At 54.9% G+C, this 19,672-nt stretch overlaps 1 protein-coding gene across 1 annotated transcript in view; it reads right to left on the bottom strand.

The window, feature by feature from the left end:
- The window catches only part of UBE2O (ubiquitin conjugating enzyme E2 O), a 59,393-nt gene extending 45,059 nt beyond the window's left edge, over positions 1-14,334 (bottom strand). Inside the window, exon 1 of the mRNA XM_082775096.1 lies at positions 13,808-14,334. Coding sequence (XP_082631222.1) covers positions 13,808-14,281 — 474 coding nt within the window. The 5' untranslated portion in view covers positions 14,282-14,334. The remainder of the gene's footprint in view (positions 1-13,807) is intronic.
- Positions 14,335-19,672: the final 5,338 nt, after the last annotated feature.

Here is a 19,672-nt window from a genome sequence, read left to right as displayed (position 1 = left end):
GCCCCCAGTCCTGAGGGCTCTAACCCGGGCTGCTCCCAGCACAGGGTGCCCTGCAGGGCCAGCAGCTCCCTCCCCGGGCACCAGCCAGGGAGAAGAGCTAGAAAAAAAAAAAAAACAAGAGTTCAATGAACGCTTGCTCCCTATCAGGGTTTCAGGTTTAGTCTTTTACAATCCCGGATCAATTTCAGATGTTCAAATTGTTGTTTTTTTAAACAAGAAGCTAAACCACAAGGTTTTTCTGCCCTCTCCACCACCAGCAGCAACGAAGACCCCGGGTAACTCTGCTCGTTTTGTCGCGGCACGAGGCACAACGGGATATGCCCAACACCACAAAGTCCAGCAGCACTGACAGCAGTGAACATACCAACACACCTCCAGCATCGCCACGCCGAGCACCTGAGACCAGAATTTTGTGCACAAAACGGCAAGGAGTGGGCTGCACAGAACTAGGTCTGAGATTTAAACATAGGAGTTCATCGGGGGTGTGCTAAGAGAGCCACAAACGGAAAGAAAAATACACATTTTTTCCTTTTGTTCACATCACCCCGAACAAAATGAAAAAAAATAAGGAGAGATCAGGGTTAGAGAGCCCTCGCAGTGGAAGGAAGCAACACGCCCTCTCTTTTGTGCCGGTGTGGACCCCTCGGAGCAGTGCAGCTCCTCTGCTGAAACCGGGGGTGCTGCACCACGCCTGCAGCATGGGAACAGCCCCCAGCAGCAGGACAGGAGGATTTTCCAGAGGGTTCAGCTCACAGGGCCGAACAAAACAAAGCTCACTGAAAATCCCTCCAGGAGAGGCGGTGCAGCGGTGCCATGGGGCGTCCTCAGCGGCCACCGCATACACCAACCACGCTGTGAACTGCTCTAATCTCTGTAATTCTGCGTTTGCATATCCAAACAAGATAAGGCTGCAGTTCACAGCCGCTGAAAAATACGAAGAGCTGAATGTTTACCTGGTTAGCAGCAGGGTTTAACTCCAGATTTTGAGGAGAATTTAAGCCAACACCTACATTGAACCTGAAAGGTAGCAAGGAGGGCATCCCCTTCTGCACACCCGAGCAGCAGGGACCCAAACTGGCCGATTCCTGGCAGAAACGCAGCCACACACCCAGCCTCTGAGCCCATCCCCTCTGCAGGGGTTGTGCTGGGGACAACCCCTTTTTGCGCTGAAGAACTGCAATAATCAGCAAACTGGGAGCGCTGCCTGGTTGTTTGCCGTTCAGTTCGCATCTCAAACCTGCATTTTCAACCCAAGAAAACCCAAACACCACCTTCCTGGGCGAGATGACTTGAAGGCAACTCCGAGTGCCCTCAGCAGGCAGCCCCCAACAACTCTTACCTGCTTTACATCCCTCACGGAACAAACATACATGTTGTTGCAGCCCCAAATTCGGAGTTCTTCCTAGCTTGCAGGTGACCGACAGAGGCCAGGCTGAGATGGTAACAGGAAAAAAATCCCTTGGGAGAAGTCCTCTAGGCAGCAGGGTGCTACATGCTGCCCGGCCGTGCTCGACCCTCCTGCCTTGCTGTGTTCCAGAACCTTTCCTTGCACAGTTCTGCTGTCTCCACTCTTGCATCACGTCCAGGCATCAGCTCCAAACCTCCTCGAGGAGCAGGACACTGCAGGGGATGGCTTGTAAGCATTTCTCAGAAATGCCACAGGCTTTGGAAAATAGGAATTTGTACCCCTAGCTTACTAGCTTGCCTCCTAAAGCAGTGAGGTGGCTGCCAAGAGGCACGGGTAAAACCTCCATCCAGCCACTGAAGCCTCTGAGCACCTCAGTGATAAAGCATCAAAGCACTGAAGTGCCGTGCACCTCTGAACAAGAGCAGACCGAGGATCAGAAGCTGGCTAAAAATTCACAGCCTACGACTGAGAAGTCCCAGACAGAGTCACCCAGATGGCTCTGAGGGAGCAGCTTTAATGCGATGCTGCTGAAGGTTCACAAGAAGCTGCTTCTCCCACGACGAGCTGAGTTCATCTCAGAAATAAACCACGATAAAAGTCAAACCTGCAGTCGGATCTTACTTTTCCTTTACCACGTGCCCCACAGGGTTCAGGCTGAAGGGATCCCAGCAAGCTGCAGCTCTCCTTCTGCTGCAGGAGCTTCAAGAGCTGCTCCCACGCCACGGAGCAGGCAGGAGATGGGGAATATCTCAGTGCCCGAGGACAATTATCAAAGGAGAATTGTGAAGGATACTTGAGCACTGCACCAAGCCCCATATTGCTAGATGTTATTACCACCAGGCTGGGCACTCAAACAACACTTCTTTTCATAATTATGTAAAAAAAAAATATAAAAAACAAGCCCTTGCAATGTGCACAAAAGGAGGGAACTGAAAAAGCAGTTTCCTGAAAGCAAATCGCTCAGGTGGGGGAGTGGGAGGGGATAAAAACAACGCGTACCTCTCAGCGGGGCATCCTAACAATGTTTTTGTGAATGGAGCAGCAACACGGTTCAGGAAGATATCAGAGTTTTAAGATGCCCCAAAGAGAAGCTTGGAGCTGCCTTACCTTTACAGCACCTCTTGGTGCCCAGCTTTCAGTACACCCACCACAGGCAGACAAGGCCCCAGCTCTGCGTTGGATGTACTCGTCACACCGCCCGGATTTCACCCAAGCAGCATCTCAGCAGCCCCTGCCCCCTGCCCAAACAGCCACCTGCAGCCAGGCAGGTGCGGAGAGGGGGAATTTCACCCATCCCCGAGGGCTGGGTTCAGATCGCAGGCTGCTCGTTGGCATTCCTGATTAAAAGCTCTTCCCTCTCCTGGGCTCTAAGGCAGATTTGCCACTCTGCTCACTCACAGCCCAGCTGAACGGGACAGGTGCCTGCTGTTCTTGAGAGCCTAAAATAAACTCAGAGCCAGCGCTGAGATGAGGCTAAGCTAGGAGCAGCAGCACCAGCCCTGCAGTGCTCCTCCTGGGACCTCAGTTTCACGTGGGAACATCAGAAACATGCTTTGTTTTGCTCTTCCTCAGAAGGCAGATAATCCCAGCTACTCCGCTTCAAGTTCCCTAAAGCAACTGGGTGGAAAAAAAAAACAAAAGCCCTTCTAGCTTAAATTAGTGGGAAAACCTAAAACCCCAGCTGAGTGTAACCCCGCAGATCAGATGCAACACTCCCAGGCTAGCAGGTCACACACAAATCAGCATTTTGAAAACATCCAGGGTTGTTTTTTTTGTTTGTTTGTTTGTTTTTTTGATAAAACTGGAAAAAAGAGGGGCAAGCAGGTACCCTGCCAGTTGGTGGCAGAGCATGGGATGGGTTTGCTGCTGTCAGAGCAGGGAGAGAACTGCCATTTCATCTTTTCCCTCATGCTCAGGAGCGCACACAGGCTGGACAAGGATGCTCTGGACTTTGTTCTGTGTCTGCTTCTGCGTCTCTTGCTTTAAGGCTTCATCCAAGCACTGGCAGCGCTGCAGATCACAGGCAGCCTGTGCAGAACTGGTCTGGAGGTAAGTGAGCACTGAGAACAAACGGCATCCCACAGAGATTTTGTGGGCAGCACGGGCTCTGCAGCTGCTGGAGCTCTCAGCTCGCTGCCATCATCCTGCGAGGGGAGGCTTTCAGATCCCAAAGAGATGCAGACACGGGCTGCAGGGCAGAGTTCAAAGCCAGTCTGCAAATGCTTCTAGAAAACGACTTCCCAGCCCAAACGGGACGAGGTGGTCGGCAAGACGGGAGTTTGGGAAGCGAGGGAGTTTGTTCCCCCTGCCCCACGCTTACCTGAGCTTCGAGGAGCAGCGACAGCAGCACGGAGATGGGAACCTGCCCCGCAGACACCACGGCTAGCAGCCAGATTTTCAGTCCCTGGAGGGTTTCTCCTCACAGCGCTCCTGACAGCGAACACTTATCAATGCCAGATCAGAAGAGACTAAGGAAAACGCAAATTAAGCTACCCCACGAGGAAGGTAAGGTTCACGACAGAGTCACCAGGGGCAGAAACAGCCCCACCACAACGCCGAGGAGGGGCAGGCGGGGTGATGAGACCAGTTTACCCCCCAGACTACAGCCCAGGAGGTTAAACACAGCTTGTCAAACCCCCGCCTAGGGGTCGCCAGCAGTTCCCAGCCATCTCCACAAACGTGAAGAAAAAGATTGCTTTTGAGCACTCACTTTGCAACCAGAATGCCAGCCCTGGGAGCTGTGCTAAGAGCATTTTCCCTACCAAACGGGCTGGCCTGCCTGGCTGCACACACGCTGATCAGAAGGACTGCCCTGATCAGAAAAGAAAGAAGCTGCAAGGGGCAAAACCAAAAGAAGCCGAAGCAACACCGCCACTCGTGCCACAGCCCCTGTAAGACATAATTCAGCCCTCAATTATTTTCATCATCGTGCAAGAGCAAATAGATTTTAAAGGGTAACCAGTATCAACAGATGACAGTCTGGTACTAAATCACATTACTGAGCACAGAAAAAAAAAAACAAACATAGCCACAGCACGATTAAGAGGAAGCCAGGAACTTGGCCTGGATTTCTTCCAAAGCTCCAAGTGTCAGCACTGGGAGGAAAAAAAAGGCTCCTACAATTAAAGATTTTATATCTGCATTATGGTGACCGCATCACTTACAATATTTGTGATACTCAGTTCCTGTAAATTATTCATCCTCCACTAAGATGCCTAACAAAACAAGCAACACGAGAGCAGATCACATAATGCTCTCGTGAAATACAAAGAGATGTGGGAAGTGTTAAGTTTTCATCTGACACGTGGTCTCAGATAAAAGCAGCCTCTGGAAAGTAATGTTAATGCCACCAGTGAGGTCCCTGAGGCTGATCAAGGCAGCCGGGGGACAATTCCGACCAAGAAAGCCCTGGGCAAGCAAACAGGGGCTGCAGGGTGAGCAGGGATAGAGCCCTTGCAAGGCAGGGATGGGGTGAGGAGGAGACGCTGAGTGTGCCTCACCACCTAGCAGCAGGTTTATAAAGACCAGAAGCTACTCGGGGGCCAGGTCTGCTTGCTGTAAGACACGGGTGCAAACTGCTTGTACATTTCTGGTAGAAATTCCAAATCTCCTCCAGATTTGGGACAGCTTCCTAACTGCAGAGACCAAAGCAGCCTGGGAGCTCTTTTTATATCAGACCTTCAGACACAACCAGGCTGCTGCAGCCCACGGGCTCGGGCTGCCCTCGCCAGCACCCACATAATCACAGGCAGCGCTCGTCTGGCAGAGTTTCGTTACAGGGAAGTCACCCTGCACTTAGCACTTTGCTTTGTCATTACAGGGCAGGTTCAGCCCGCGCACCAAACGAGCCATTTCTCTGTCGTGTACCAGCAAAATCCCCAGCGCCGCACACAACTAAATGGAGGAAGGTTCTAGCCTGAGAGTCAAAAGGGCAAACCAGCCAGCTCAGATGTCCTGGGTGAAACAGCAGTCACTGAGTCAATAATGCCTCTATACAAAAAACTGACAGTAAGATACAGTGTGAGACCTCAAAACATTAGGATACATCATCAACTAATGCAGCAAGACGACATTTTAGGCTTTTTTGTTTTTTTAATTATTATTATTTTTAATCTAGGAACCCAGGTATCAGGTTCTGGTATTTCCTCGAGTCCCTTTTTCTGCTGTGTAATTCTGCACGGTGCTCTCCTTCCCTGGATTTCAGGAATACACAGCATCTACATGCAGTCGAGGAACTTGCTTCATCCTGCGAAGTTTGTTCCAGTTCAGAAAGCTTCCACAGCGAGAATAATTCGGGTCTATGTTCATCAATCACATGCCGCATTAAATACCCTTCAAGGGAGGAACATTATATACTACTACACCTCATTAGGAAGAGCTTCCCAAGCTCCTTGGAACACACCCGAACACTGCTCAGCCTGCCTCTTACAGGAAGCAAGTGAATCATCCACATCTGCAGACTCTAAAAAAACAACAAAACCCAAAGATTTCCAGGAAGGACAGAGATTCCTCCCTTTCCTCTCCCCAGCTCCCCTTTTCTGCTTTAATCTGAACTCGCTGAGATTGTACTCCAGCATGGGAAGCCAAAGCAGCTTCTCTAACCTGGACCCCGCAGGCTTCCTGTGGCAAAAGGGCAGAAAAGCATTTGACAGAAATCACTCAAGTTCAGGACAGAACAATAAATAAGAAGAGCTGGTTCACTTACAGCCAGTTACACAACCACGTAGTAACTCTAAATTTAGAAAATGTGGCTAGTTTGTCTCAAGACTAACGCTGTTTCAAGGAACTTGGACTCAGACGCTGAACAGAAGCACGAATGCTTCTTGCAGCAGCCACGGGAATTATTCACTTGGATTGGACGCGTAACCTACCTTCCAAGGAAAAAAAACAACTTTCATCTTCAAAAGCAGTCCGAAGAGCGAAGCCAAAGGACAATTCCAGTGCAGGGCCCTCCTGGAAATCTGATCGCTTCTGAGCACAAATATCCTGCTGCACACTCACCTCCAACACTGAAAAGCCAATTTCTGGGGGAAGCAGCCCAGCAGCGAGCAGGGCAGCTCCCAAAACACCCAGCTTCTCTGGCAGCAGGTACAGCAGGAGATGGGGTAGGACAACTGTGGAGTAAAGCTGGAGGAAGCAGAGCACGAAACTACTCAAGCTCCAAAGCTAGTCAAGCTCCAGTTGTGTTTCTGCGTAGCTGTTGCCAACAATTTTACCAAGGACTAAGACCTAGGATGTTATTTACTGCCTACATATCTTTCTAACCCGGCCTTGGCAAAAATTCTCCCAGCGTACAAGATTCATACCCAAATTAACTTTAAAGATGCTAGGTTACTCACCAGTTTACTCATGAGAGGGCACAAATCAAGCCTGAGTCCCTCAGTACCAACACATATTGCACACCATCTAGTTTCCAATCCCTCTTTTTACCCAAACACAGAATAACCAAAGTATTATTGCTTGGGTGAGGGTAATTAGACTGGATAAAAGTCCCCAGCTATAACTGCACTGAGGGACATCAAACACTTCTCCACCGATCTTCAGCCCTGCTCAGAAAGGGTCAAAAAGAGAAAATAAGGAGCATAGCACCAAGAAAACACGGCTGGTGGCCTTGAACTACTTTGGGCTGTCTTACCCACGGGCACCTGCAGGGAAAGTTTCTGGCACCTGCCCCGGGCCCAGCCGAAGAGGCACTGCCACATCAGCGCCCGAAAAGGCTTTGAAGATGAAAGTCCTACTTACTTGCTAAGTATCCTTATCAGCAGAGAAGCAGCGCTGTTTCTTAAAACAAAAATGATTCATATGCAAAATTCCTTTATTCGCGAAGAAGTTACATCCTTTCAAAAGTAGGTAAAAAAAAAAAAAAAATAAATGAGCTGTGATGGAACTAATTCCAGCTCTGCTGGTATTACTGCATTTCACTTCAGGCAGAAGGCTCAACGTCTGCTGACAGATGAAACACCACCAGTCACTCCAGCAGCAGGGATGCACGAGGAAGTCCCAGCTTTGGGCTAGGCAGCACAGTTAAAAGCCTTAAGCTCCACATCCCTTCAGATTTAATAGCCCTTTTGCCTGTCAGCCTCCACACCTCTCCCTGGGCAGCGCAGCTCTGCAGGCAGCTGGAGGGATGTGCCTCCAAACCGTGCTCGGTGCCTGCTGAATCCGGCACTGCTCAGATTTTACGCTGCAAGATGAACGCTGCTTAATGGAGCGAGGGCACGGCTGCCTTCCTTCCCTTCAACTCCAGGCTGTAACCAGAGGCTCCCAAGTGATACCGCAAGCGTGAGCCCAACAGACCCTTTCCTCATTTCAAATTAACTCCCACCCCTAAAAAAAAAAAAAAATAAAAAATGAGAGTCCCCTAAAGACAGTGCTTTAGACGCCGCTCCAGCTGCTCTCTTGGTGAGATTGAGACCAGCGGGTGAGCTGAAATGGTGCAGCAAAACCTTAAAGATCTCACCCAAAAGCCGAACCAAACGGTACCAAAACCCCTCCGTGGTCACAGGGCTTCTCTGGAGCCACTCAAACCTGAACGGAGACAGACGAACAAGGCACATAGCCAACATGTACCCAAATCCACACACATCATCACCAAACTCATTTCTGCTCCCCCACACCGTGCTCTGGAGGTTTTGGTCCTGCAAAGTTTTGGTTTCCACTCAGGTCTCTTCCCAAAGGCTGGAGCAGGGCACCCGGCAGCTACCAGACCGTAATTCTGCTTGCCTTGTGCCCAGGCAAATGCATGAAGGAGGCAGGAACAACCCTAAAACATTCAGGGTCGATCAAGAAAAATGAATTGCATGAACCCAAGCAGCTAAGGCCTGAAGGGTCCCCGTCAGCCCCCCCTGATAGCACCACATCTGATCTGCAAGCACCCCCAAACACCAAGCCCCTGTTTTTTATAGTGTTTGATGTTTCACCCCCTACTTTTCCACCTCTCACACGGTCTACCTGTCCCTTTCCAAAACCATGTAACATCCAGAACTCAAAAAGCCCACGGAAATCCGAGCGTACAGCCGCCACCGCCTCAGCCCAAGGACTGCTGGTAGGAGAAACCGGCTTTTGCTGAAGTCCAATAATTTCACAAATTTGGGTTTCAGACACAAACACACACACGTTTAGCAGCCTAACAGCAAATGGAAAAAAGCCCAAAGGTTACCATGAAGTGTCCCAGAACATAAAATAATCTGTAGGAAGACAACTTTACCACAGGCCTGAAGGCCCCAGGAGGGGACGCAGCAGCGATACGAGGCAGAGCTGAACTGAGCTACGTGGCAAGTGCTCCAGAGCACAACGTAAAAGAAACCCAAGTCACCATCTCACCTCTCAGTTCTCGGCCTTCCTGACATCAAAAGCAAGTGCAAAAATTTCAGGCCGAAGAATCGGTTTCTAGGCTTGCGCTGACCCATTTGGGCAAAAACCCCAGCACAGGGTGGGAGGTAAGAGTGGAAACAACGAGGCAGGTTCTTCCCGAGGAGCATTTAGGAAGGTGTCATCACCTCCAGAGCCTTTGAAATCCCACTAGTAATTAAACGAGAGGAGGCTCTGAGCCTCACAACGCTGGTGGTTTCCCCACACCAACGCAGATGCTGAACATGAAAAATTGTGGCTTGCTCTGAAGAGAGAACTGAGGACAGCTGGTAGGGGCAAGGCCTTGCCCCAAAAAGCACCTGTCAAAGCTTCTGACACTGAACTTTGGGGAAGAATCATAACCAAAAAAAAAAAAGTAACTTTACATAACTGTTTGAAGCCTAAAACAGAAGCCTGTTTTGGAGCTGCACAGCACAAGTGAAGGAGAAACTTTACGAGAAAGCTGCAGCAAAATGCCTCGCTTACGCAGGTATTTCAAAGCCTGTCCCGGGCTTTGATTGATTCCTTCCAAAGCTTTTAGTGCACATTAGTTTGTTTACCAGTCCTAAGAGCATTACTAATTTAGCTGCCTTTTCCCCCCCCCCCCTTCCCTTTTAGCTACACCAGCACATCGCAAGCGAGTGCACCTTGGAAGAGGGAGCGAGCCACGAAACTGCTTGCGCAGGGAGGTTTTGTCCATTTTAAAATAACACTCCTGACTGGGGCTGGAACAAGTATAATTAATTGCTTAGCCCAGGTGGCCACTCGCACTCCCGAATTATCCATTCACCTCGCACACTGTACACAGAATATCTCCCCGTACGGTAACAGGGTATAACATTAGCACTCGGGAGGTTTCCACGCCACGCGATGTACAGGAGGCCATTTCTGGAGTAAAATATTTATGGTGATCCCCAAATCCATATTGCAAGTGTCCAACAAATCAAAGCCGAACAGGAATCAACTCAAGGGTACGTAACCTCGCAACAAGGGCTCGCAGTAACGATACCCACCGCAGTGCCTGTTTTACACAGAACTACACAAATTCCAGTAAGCTTTTTCTCTCCTCCTGCCTCTAACGGCCGGGCAGATCAGGTGGTTTCAGAGCACCCCCCTGGGAGACTAACCGAAATGTCAGATGCGAGAAGAGGGTTAGACACAGCCTCCCCGTGCAATAAAAAATACCATTATTAGCTTATGGGCGTTGGATTTGCACAGCTCTGCACTGTGACCAGCATTTACTGCTGGCTCCCGAGAAGCAGCCGTACCCAGGGCATCCCTCTTCACCTGCTGGAATTTAAATACTCTGCACCACGGCACTTCAGGCAGCGAAGGCTTTGGCCAAATTTGAAGATGGAAGGTTTTTAAGGCTGTGTTTTCGTCCCTCAGTCTCCAGCAGGTAGCACACAGTCATTGGTGAGGATTAATGCCTGAAGAGCCCATGCTAGCGGGCTGGCAGTGGCTGCAAGGGATGGGCAGGAGAAAATAGAGACTTCCAGTAAACAGGAATGTTTCCCTCTCCTGTTGTATAGGCACACTGAAATCACAACTCATCAGTTCAGGTCATAACGACTATATGACAGGACTCAGACAGGAAATAAAATATTCATGAAAATATTGAAATTACGCAGGAATAATGTCTTCAGAAAGCTCTCCTGCGAGCTTACATTCATGACTCAATATTTGAGGTCAAGAAGTTACAGCAGTGAAGAGTGGGAAGGGACGGGAGGGCTGTGTGGGATGAAGCAGAGCTGAATTCACAGAAACTCCTTGAGATAACATCAGCCAGCTTCCAGCTAACAGGCTGATCGGCCGCTGGGCTGTGCCCGAGGAGCCCTGATAGCATGAATCCATTCCCAAAACAAAGCCAAATGCTGTAAGAGAGCCATCTGAACCAAGGGGGGGATCTGGACCCTAGAAAACAAGAGGCTAAAAACTTCCCAAGGAGTTTCCCCTCGTCCTGGGTCCCTACACGCTGCCTCCAGGTAAACCCACCGGCACTACGAGCAATACAGCATCACGCCAAGACGCTACCACGAGCATTCATTCCCCGAGGGAGAAAGAGGAGCACAAGGCAGGAATTCAGCAGGCCGGCCAGCTGAAGGTCTCTAGATAAGGTGCTGAAACACAACACCTGCACCTTCCGCTGCCCCCGTCCGCAGACGGGTATCGGCCTCGCAAAGCGCCGCGGCCATCAAAGGCGGTGGAAAACTCCGGGGCTCCCAGGTGAGAGGCAGGAGGAGGAAGGGCAGCAGCGTCCCAAAGCGCCCCGTGAGCCCCACTAATCCCTAACCAAACCGAGAATTTTTGTAAACTGCCCCAAGGCAGCTCAAGCGTGCAGCAGGGATACCAACCTCCGGCTGAGAAACCCTGAAATTAAAATTCGGCTGCGTCTCATTCTCTTCCAATTGGTCAGAACGAGCACCAAGTGCTCGCACCCATGAGCAATACCCTCAGGATTTCTGCACCAAGCCTCCCAACAGGCAGGGGGGTTCCAACAGGTCGGAGGAGCCGCTGGTTGCATGAGCGCCAGGGTCCAACAAGACACTGGAGGCAAATCTGCCTGCAAAGGGAAGCCTCCTCCTTCCAGGGCTGTGCTTGACATTGGCAGCAATTCCTTCCCTGAGTTCTCAGTTGGGAACGTGCTCATGGAAGGCAGGGAAGGAGCACAGACAGCGAGGATAAGGAATCCCAGCTCTTCCTTTACTCGCATGAATGTCACGATACTGGTGGTGGTTATCAAGGCAGGAATTAGCTCAAATAAACTACTAATTCAGCTGGAAGAGCTGCTGGGCCTTCATACCAAATGCTAGCTCTATTTCAAGAGAAAGTTTCTATTACTTATTAACATCAGCGATTGTGTGCTCGTGGTCAAGTGGCAGCCTGCCGACCGCTTCCAGCGGGAAAGAACAAAAGTAAGCATTGAACTTCTAGAAGCAACAGTAAAAGCCATTAGCTTACATATTCCCTGGCTGAAAAAAAAAAATAGGAAACATGCCTACCCCCCACTTCAAAGAAAACACGGGCAAGCTCTCTGATTGTAACCCGGCGTGGGCACAGAACGCTGCTGCTGACCTTTGCACTAGGAGCAGAAGGTGCTGCTTGGCTCGCCTCAAAACCTGCAGTGACTTTATTTCTCCCTTCGGCAGCTACAACACGTGCTGTGACCGACACACAGCAAGGTTCGTGGCTCTCCAAGTGCTTGAGAGCTGACAGAGAGGCAGCCAGCCCTCGGCACACACCGAGCGGGCACACCAGAAGGGGCCTTGGCTGCAGGATTTACCTTTATCCTCTGTCCAATGCAGGGAAATAAACGGGACCTTGCAAGAACTGCAACAAGCACCCTCCCAAACCCCTCATGGAGCTGCTTCGGGACTGGTTATCACTTCTAAAGATGTCAAATATCACAGGCAGAGATGCTAGAGAGTCAGAGCCCCAGCCAAGAGATGTAGCTGCAGGTAAGGGCTGGCACCAGCGCCCAGCAAGCTTCAGCCCCACGGCACCCACGCGGTGCCCGAGGTTTGTTCCGAGGGGTTCCCAGCGGCACCAGATTTGGTTTCGGTAAGCCCAGACTGCAGCACAGGCTGCACAAAATGCCTCTCAGTCTTGGGCAGCTTTTCAAACGGGAAAATCGATGCAGTAAGTGCACCTGAATGCCTCAGGCTCTCAGGGAACTTCTCCCTGGGGCCCAGCGCCTGCGTGGTGAAGATGCCGACACTGGAGAAGGACCAGAAAAAGGAAAGAAAAAGGAAGAAAAAGGAAAGCCCTTTATTTATGTAACTGCCTTTGACCTCTGGTCATCCCCAGCCTGTTTTTTTTTCTAACATTTACTAACTCAGCACCCTGTGCAAAGTCAGAATTAACAGATCTGAATTTACAAATCCAGGAACAATTCCTAAATCTGGGTTTATTCACCGCAACCGAGGTGGCCTTGCTTAGATGCTGAAAAACACGCTCCACTTCGGACTGATTTTTGCTGCAACAGCACACGAAGCCTTATTTCAAGCTGCAGTGATTGAATCGTGGTGTCTTTAGAGAAAGAAGGCTTGTTTGTTTGTTGTTTTTTTTTTTTTACAGGTAGAAATCCACGGTGTGCAAACATCCCCCCTCAATGCCCGTTTTCATTTTCCTTATCTCCAGCCGGTCACGTGCCCAATGACACTATCCCCTAAATATAGCTCATCCCGCCAGCGCTTCCAATCCCACCGCTCTCTGCAGGACCACAACACACCTCCCTTCCCCGCTTCCCCCCCGGGCATCACCCCGACACCTCGCTGTGATGATTTTGGGGTGGCAAAGCCACCGGCACCCCAGCACCCCCCGGCTCATGGTGCCCCCCATGCAGCAGCCCCCCGGGCGAGGGCAGCGCCGGCCTTCTGCTGCGCTCAGCGCTACGCCCATGGCTCGCCGGCCCCTTTGTGCTGCCTCGCAGTGCCCCCCTCTCCCTCTTTTGTCTCCGTGCCGCCAGGCAGCCTGCTGGAAGCCCCCCGGCCAGCCTCACCCTGGGCACTGCGCCCATCCCAGCCTCCCTCACACCCCACGGGAGGTCGTGGCATGGCAGTGGGTTCACCAATGGTGCCCAAGGCTTGCATGGATGAGGGCACGTCCTGTGGCACGCCGTCAGGTTGCCGGGCCACCCGTCTGGCTGCTGGCTACCACCCTAACAGAGGCCGTGGTGCTGCTGTCCTCCGGTGCCGCCGTCCTCGACGCGGAGGCCACGTCGCCAGCAGCGCTCCGTGAGCTCGGTGCCACCGAGATCTGCCCCGGGACGAGGCCTCCGGTGGGGCAGGCTGAACCCCAAGGCTTCGAGGCCCTGGGGTGGCGGAGGACGAGCCGCCCTGAACCTCCGGGAGGCCGCGGGCCAACCTTGGCCGCTCGGATGGCGGCAGGCGGCCTCCGCCGACCCCTCGGGGTGGTGGCGGGGGGAGAACCACGGCAAACCCGCAGCCTCGGGGGGAGGGACGGAGGCTGCAGGGCGAGGACCTCCGAGGGGTTTTGGGGGTTTGGGGGGGGCACGAGGCCGGTCGGTGCGGCCCGGCCGCCGGTTACCTTGGTCTCCTTGACGTGCTGCTTGATGCCCTCCGGGTACCACTGCACCCGCACGTAGCCCCGGCGCAGCGGGGAGGCCCGGCCTTCCTCCGTGCCTCCCCCCCCGGGGCCGCCCGATTCGGAGCCCCCGGAGCTGGCGGCTCCTCCGCCGCCTCCGCCGCCGCCTCCACCTCCTCCTCCTCCGCCGCCCCGGCCTCCTCCGCCTCCTCCTCCTCCTCCTCCTCCCCCCGCCGCCGCCTCCTCCTCCTCCGAGTCCGAATCCTCGCCGTGGATCAGGCGCACCAGGCCGAAACGCACCGAGCCCCGGTACCGGCCCGACACCAGGTCGTGCGAGAACAGCAGGCGCTGCGAACCGCCCGGCGGAGGAGCCGCGGGGACCGGAGCGACCGGGACCGGGACCCCCGGGGACGCTGCGGGGAGCGGGGCCGGCGGGCTCGGGCCCCCCGGGGCGGGCGGTGCGGGCGGCTCCGCCATGGCGCGGGGCAGAGCGGGAGAAACGCGCGGCCGGCGGCGGCGGCGGCGGCGGCGGCTGCTGGGGGAGGGGAGGGAAGGGGAGGGCCGGGGCGGGGCGCGCGCGCGGGGAAAGGCGAGGGGCGGGGCTTAGGGCGCGCCGGCGCGCCCCGCCCTTTTCCCGCCACCGCCGCTCGGACGCCCCGCGGATGACGTCAGGGCAAGGCTTCTGGCCACGCCCCTCCCCTCTCGAGTGGCCACGCCCATCTCGGGGAAGGAGGGGGGAGGGCTGGGGTCCTGCTATGGGGTTGGGGTGGCGGGGAGGGGATATTGGTGCTGGAAAGGGTGGTCAGGGGCTGGGACGGGCTGCACAGGGGGTGGGGGAGGCTCCGTGCCCGGGAGAGGCTGGGTGGGGTGCTGGGGGACAGGGGTTAGTGGTGGTATTGGTGGTAGGGGGGTGGTTGGACCAGGGATCCCGGAGGGCTGCCCCAACCCTAATGGTTCTGGGGTTCTCCGAGGAGGAGGAGGAGGAGGAGGCCTGGCCAAGGAAACCCAGGGCTCAACAGAGAGGTGGAGGCTGAGGTGGCCTCCACTCCTGGGGCAGTCGGATGGGGCTTGCTTCGCAAACAGCCCGGGCACTGCGATGCGGATGAAGATGCCCAAGTTGGGCCGTGAAGCGCCACCACCCCCAGTCAGCCACAGCCCAGGCTGCAGCTTCTCCCCCAGCCTCCCACAGGAGGCCCAGGTCCGCAGGAGAGGCCCCCGAAAGAGATCAGGGAAAGAAAAATCCTGCCACAGGAATTTGGGAGAGACTGCCCAGAACATAAAGAGGTTGCAGAGGATAAGGGCCTGTCCCACAGAGCCCACTCCACGCGATACCCGTGGGGCTGAGTGCTGCTCTCTGGGCAGCGAGGTGCTCTCCGGTTCACAGCAAGGCACGGTCTTCCTCTTTATGGCTCCTACAAGTCCTCATTAGGGCGTGCAAATGAGCTGCAGACTTGGCTTCATTGACTCGGATGTATTTTCCCTCCTCTATCCACAGGGGGGTTTGCAATCAATGGTTCTTGAGAGGGTCTCGCTGCTGGGTGTCGTGGTGATGTGGCTCCCCGCTGGGGCATTTCTCAGCACCGACCCCAGCGACAGGGAGCAGAACAGAGCTAAAAGGGAACACCGGGTGAAGAAACAGCAGCACAGCCGTGGGGAAAGGCAGGTGAAATAGCTCTCAGTGCAACGTGGGCGTACAGCTGGTTCCACGGATGTGCTTTGGGGACTACAGACCTCCATCCACATCCAAGACAGGGCAGCGACCTCTGCAAAGTGAGTGAGTTTTGGGGTACGAAGGCAGGGCTGGGGATTTCACCCTCTACACAGCCCCAACACCACCGTGCTGCTGGGGGGAGCACGGCACAGCTCCCAGCCTCCTTCCCTCTGTGCCTGGCCCTCTGGGAACAGGATCAGACCTTTGGGAAGGGAGAAGGTGCCCTCTGAATCAGCGCTGTGTCCTCCTTACAGCTCCGTGGAAGGTTTCAAAGCCCAGCCCTGTCCAGCCGCGGTGGTGATGCTTCTCATCATCTCCTTAAAGCACATCGCAACAGCCGCTAATAAAATATAGATACGGGTAATGGGCACAAACTCGTGTGTAGATGGGAACTGTCCCTCTTCAGAGCAATTACGTGCTGAAGAAGAGCAGTGGGGTTTCAGGGAGCCACAAATAGCCACGCAAACAATCACATTACACAACCAGGCGGGCTCACGGCGGGGGGATTTTAATGGGGACGAGCCAGGGCTGGTTGCTCGTTAGCAGGAGTTGAGCCGGGTGTGCTTCTGCACTCGGGTCTCAGCTGGGGCTCTGATGAGCTTTCCTGGGGAAGTGGCACAGAAGAAGGACTCATCTCTTTCGTAGAATCACACAGGATCCAGAGGAGGGAGGAACCATGAGGATCATCAGGTCCATCTCCTGGCTCCACACAGGACCACCCAAACACCACGCCGTGTGTCTGAGCGTGTTGTCAAAATGCTCCTTGAGCTCTGGCAGCTTGGTGCTGTGACCACATCCCTGGGGAGCCTGTCCCAGTGCCCCACCACCTCTGGGTGCAGACCCTTTCCCTATCCCCCAGCCTGACCCACCCCTGTCCCAGCTCCATGCTGTCCCCTCGGGTCCTGGCGCTGTCCCCAGAGAGCAGAGCTCCCTGTGAGGGAGCTGCAGGCTGCCATGAGGCCTCCCCTCGGCCTGTGTGGGCTGAACAAACCCAGGGCCCTCAGCTGCTCCTCACACGCCTTCCCCTCAGCCCCTTCCCCATCTTTGCTGCGTGGACGCTCCCTTTGCTATTCCTGCTGCGTGGACGCTCCCTTCACCATCTTGGCTGCCTTCCTTTGGACGCTCCCTAATAGTTTTTGTCCTTCTGGCATCGGGGTGCCCCAAACCTCGCACAGTGCTCCAGGAGGACTCGAACCTTGGCAGGACACAGCCCCCAGCACCGCCACAGCACCCCAGTGCTTCAGGCACCCCACAGCCCCCCGCTGCCCGCAGCAGCACCCCCAGTGCCCATTGAGGGGCCCCAGCTGGTCAGACTGCGTTGTAACCAAACCAAGCCAAGCCAAAATAAATAAATAAATAAAAAGAAACATGTTGGGGGTATTTTGGGGGGCGTTTAGGGAAGGACTGGACGTGGTGCTTAGGGACACGGTTCAGTGGGTGACAGTGGCGGCCAGGGGGATGGGTTGCACCAGATGATCCCGCAGGCCTTTCCCAACCTTAAGGATTCCGGGATTTTAGGATTTTACAGCCGGGACCTTTGAGGCTCCCCAACCCGTTTCAGCCCCTCGGGGCCCGGCCGGGCTGAGGCGAGCGCGGCTCTGCTGCCACCGCGCGGCCGCGGCCGGGGCCCGGCCCCGGGGCTGGCTCCGGGAGAGGCTTCCCTGGGAGGGTTTGTGGGGCAAATCCCGGCCCTCAGGGCACCAGGGGGGTCTCTGGGCAGCCGTCATCGCCTTTCTGTGCTTTTTTTCCTCATTTTCTGCACCCCCGAGGCAGCCCGGAGAGGTGCTGCGGGGCTGAGCAGGGGGAACGCGAAATGGCTCCCGGCCTCCCTCAGGGACGGGCTGGGGGGGACCGCGGGCTCAGCCACCTCAGGGGACAGATTTAGGAGAAGAAAGCAGAAAGAAATTGTGTACTGGGAGGGCGGTGAGGTGCTGAACAGGCTGCCCAGAGGAGCTGTGGGTGCCCCGTCCCTGGAGGTGCCCTGGTGAGCCCAGCAAACCTCCTGAGGCTGGGTGGGCTTTCCCCTTGGAGAGGGGCCCTTTGGGGTGAGCGGGGCAGTGCCCCATGTCCCTGCGTCTCTTATGGCCACCCTGCCCTTTCCTCCTTGCTTGTGCTGCCCTGCTCAGGCACCTCTGGCCCTCCCCACCCCTGCTAAAAACAGCCTCCAAACAGCTTCACCTACTCCTGTATCCCTTTATGCAAGCACAGTCCTCCTCCCCTCCCTCCTCTCATCCTCTTTGCTGACACCAAGCCCTTCTAAATCCCGTGGTGGGGCTGGTCCAGGCCCAGCCTTGCTGTGGGATGCAGGGTTTGGCTTCCTCATAGTGGCAGCCGGATCCCATCCAGCCCCACGGGGCCACCCCGGCACCCACCAGCAGCGTGCCGAGCCAAGGGCAGGAGATTGAGGCAGGGTGACCCTGTAACAGCACCCAGCTGCCGCGTCCCAAAGGCAGAGCTGGACCTAAAACGCCTGGAGGTCTGCGATGGGAGGGAAGGAGCTGCTGGAGCCCTGAACTTGGTCCTCCTCCGTCATGGGGATTGTGTTACGGGTGTCCGTGACCTAGTTACAAACTACTGCAGCCCAGCAGAGAGAAGGAAACGAGGCTAATCACTGCCAAGTGCCTGTGCTCAAGGGAGGGGATAAGAAAGGTCCCGGCTGGGTCTCCCACCCCTGCTTTAGGCTGAAGTTGCCCTGGCCAAGCAGCCTTGGGTGAGACTTTCCCCTCTCGCTCTGCACTCTTTCCTCAATGTCCCATGTAGAGGAGTAGCAAGGAGATATCCCAGCCCTGCACAGGCACGTGTTGCTCAGGTGCAGGTCAGAGCTGGAGCTCAAAGCCTGCTTCCCCTCGCTATCAGAGAGATCCCAAATCCTTTGTCACGCAGCATCCCTTCCCAAGCTTCTTGTGCCTGCAGAGGGAAGCGCTCTGCACCTTCACCAGAGAGGAATCGACTGCACTGATGAGCCAAAAGGAACACGCCAGAGGAAATCCACATATGTGCACATTTGCAGATTACCATTTCAAGGCAGAACCAGCCCTTTGAGGGTCTATTTAGAGCCCGGGGACATGGCCACTGTCCAGAGCAGCCCTAGAGCAGCCCCGCATTGCTATTTTGAAGGCAAATCAGCTCACAGTGTGAGCCGCGGTGAATACCCTGCTCCAGTGGAGCGGGTGGAAGCACCCCGGCTTTGCAGCACCTGCTGGAGATTTTGGAACTGCTCTTGACAAGGCGAGAAGGGAGCACTGCGGGGTAAAAGCAGCAGGCAGCCAGCCTGGCAAGTGCCGGGAATCCTGAGCGAGCCCCAAGAGCTCCATCCTGCTGCAGAGCCGCAGCGATGCCGAGCGCTCGCATGCTGCTGCCTGGGGCAGCTGGTGGGAGGGCAGGGGATGAGTGGGAATAAAACAAGAGCCCGTGGCTGAGCCTACAGTGGGGCTGAGCCCTGCTGCTGGCTGTCGTGCCACTTGTGTGCAAGGCAGGAGGAAAGCACGGCCCTTTTTGGGTACGCGGCTCCCTTTGGCTAAGCCAGGGGAAGGTGCAAAGCAGGGAATTGAGCAGCAGCTGGCTCGGTCACAGAGGCTGAATAATTACAGGAATTTGGGATGACGCCATGCAGGGGAGGACCCTGATGTCACCTTCACTCCCTGCGACCGCAAACCAGCCCCTCGAGGCCAAGAGATGACGAATGCTGCAGCTACCCCAAGCAGCTTAATCCCCGGAGCACCGGGATGACCCGCTGCTATTTGCAGCACAGACCAGGGGGCTGAGGAGCCCCAGAGCTGCATTCGTGTCCCTTCCCTGCCAAGCCCTGGCAGAGAGGGGCCGAGCAGAGCCCCAGCTGCCTGTCCCTGTCCCTCAGTGCCCCGAGAGGGCTGCTGACGAGCAGCCTGCTGCAGAGGCAGCAGCAGCGCTGGGCTCTTTGAAGGAGCTGAGAGCTCTTCTAAGTACCTAAATCTCAGCGTGCTGCTGTGGTTATCCCTTATTGATGCTTTTGGCCCCCTGCAGCTGTAGGGGCAGGGAGGGATGGAGCAGGCTGACCCTCCTGCCGTGGTGGGCAGAAAGCAGCACCCTGCCCGACGCTTCCAGCCACAGCCCACTCTGTGCCATTCAGCTGATTCCTCGGAGTTGCTCTGAAATGCTGTTTCTGGACAGCAGGAACA

This window comes from Aythya marila (assembly GCF_965140915.1).
Source record: "Aythya marila genome assembly, chromosome: 18".
Taxonomy (NCBI): domain Eukaryota; kingdom Metazoa; phylum Chordata; class Aves; order Anseriformes; family Anatidae; genus Aythya; species Aythya marila.
The sequence above is the reverse complement of the archived record's forward strand: the minus strand, read 5'-3'. Positions and strand labels throughout refer to the sequence as shown.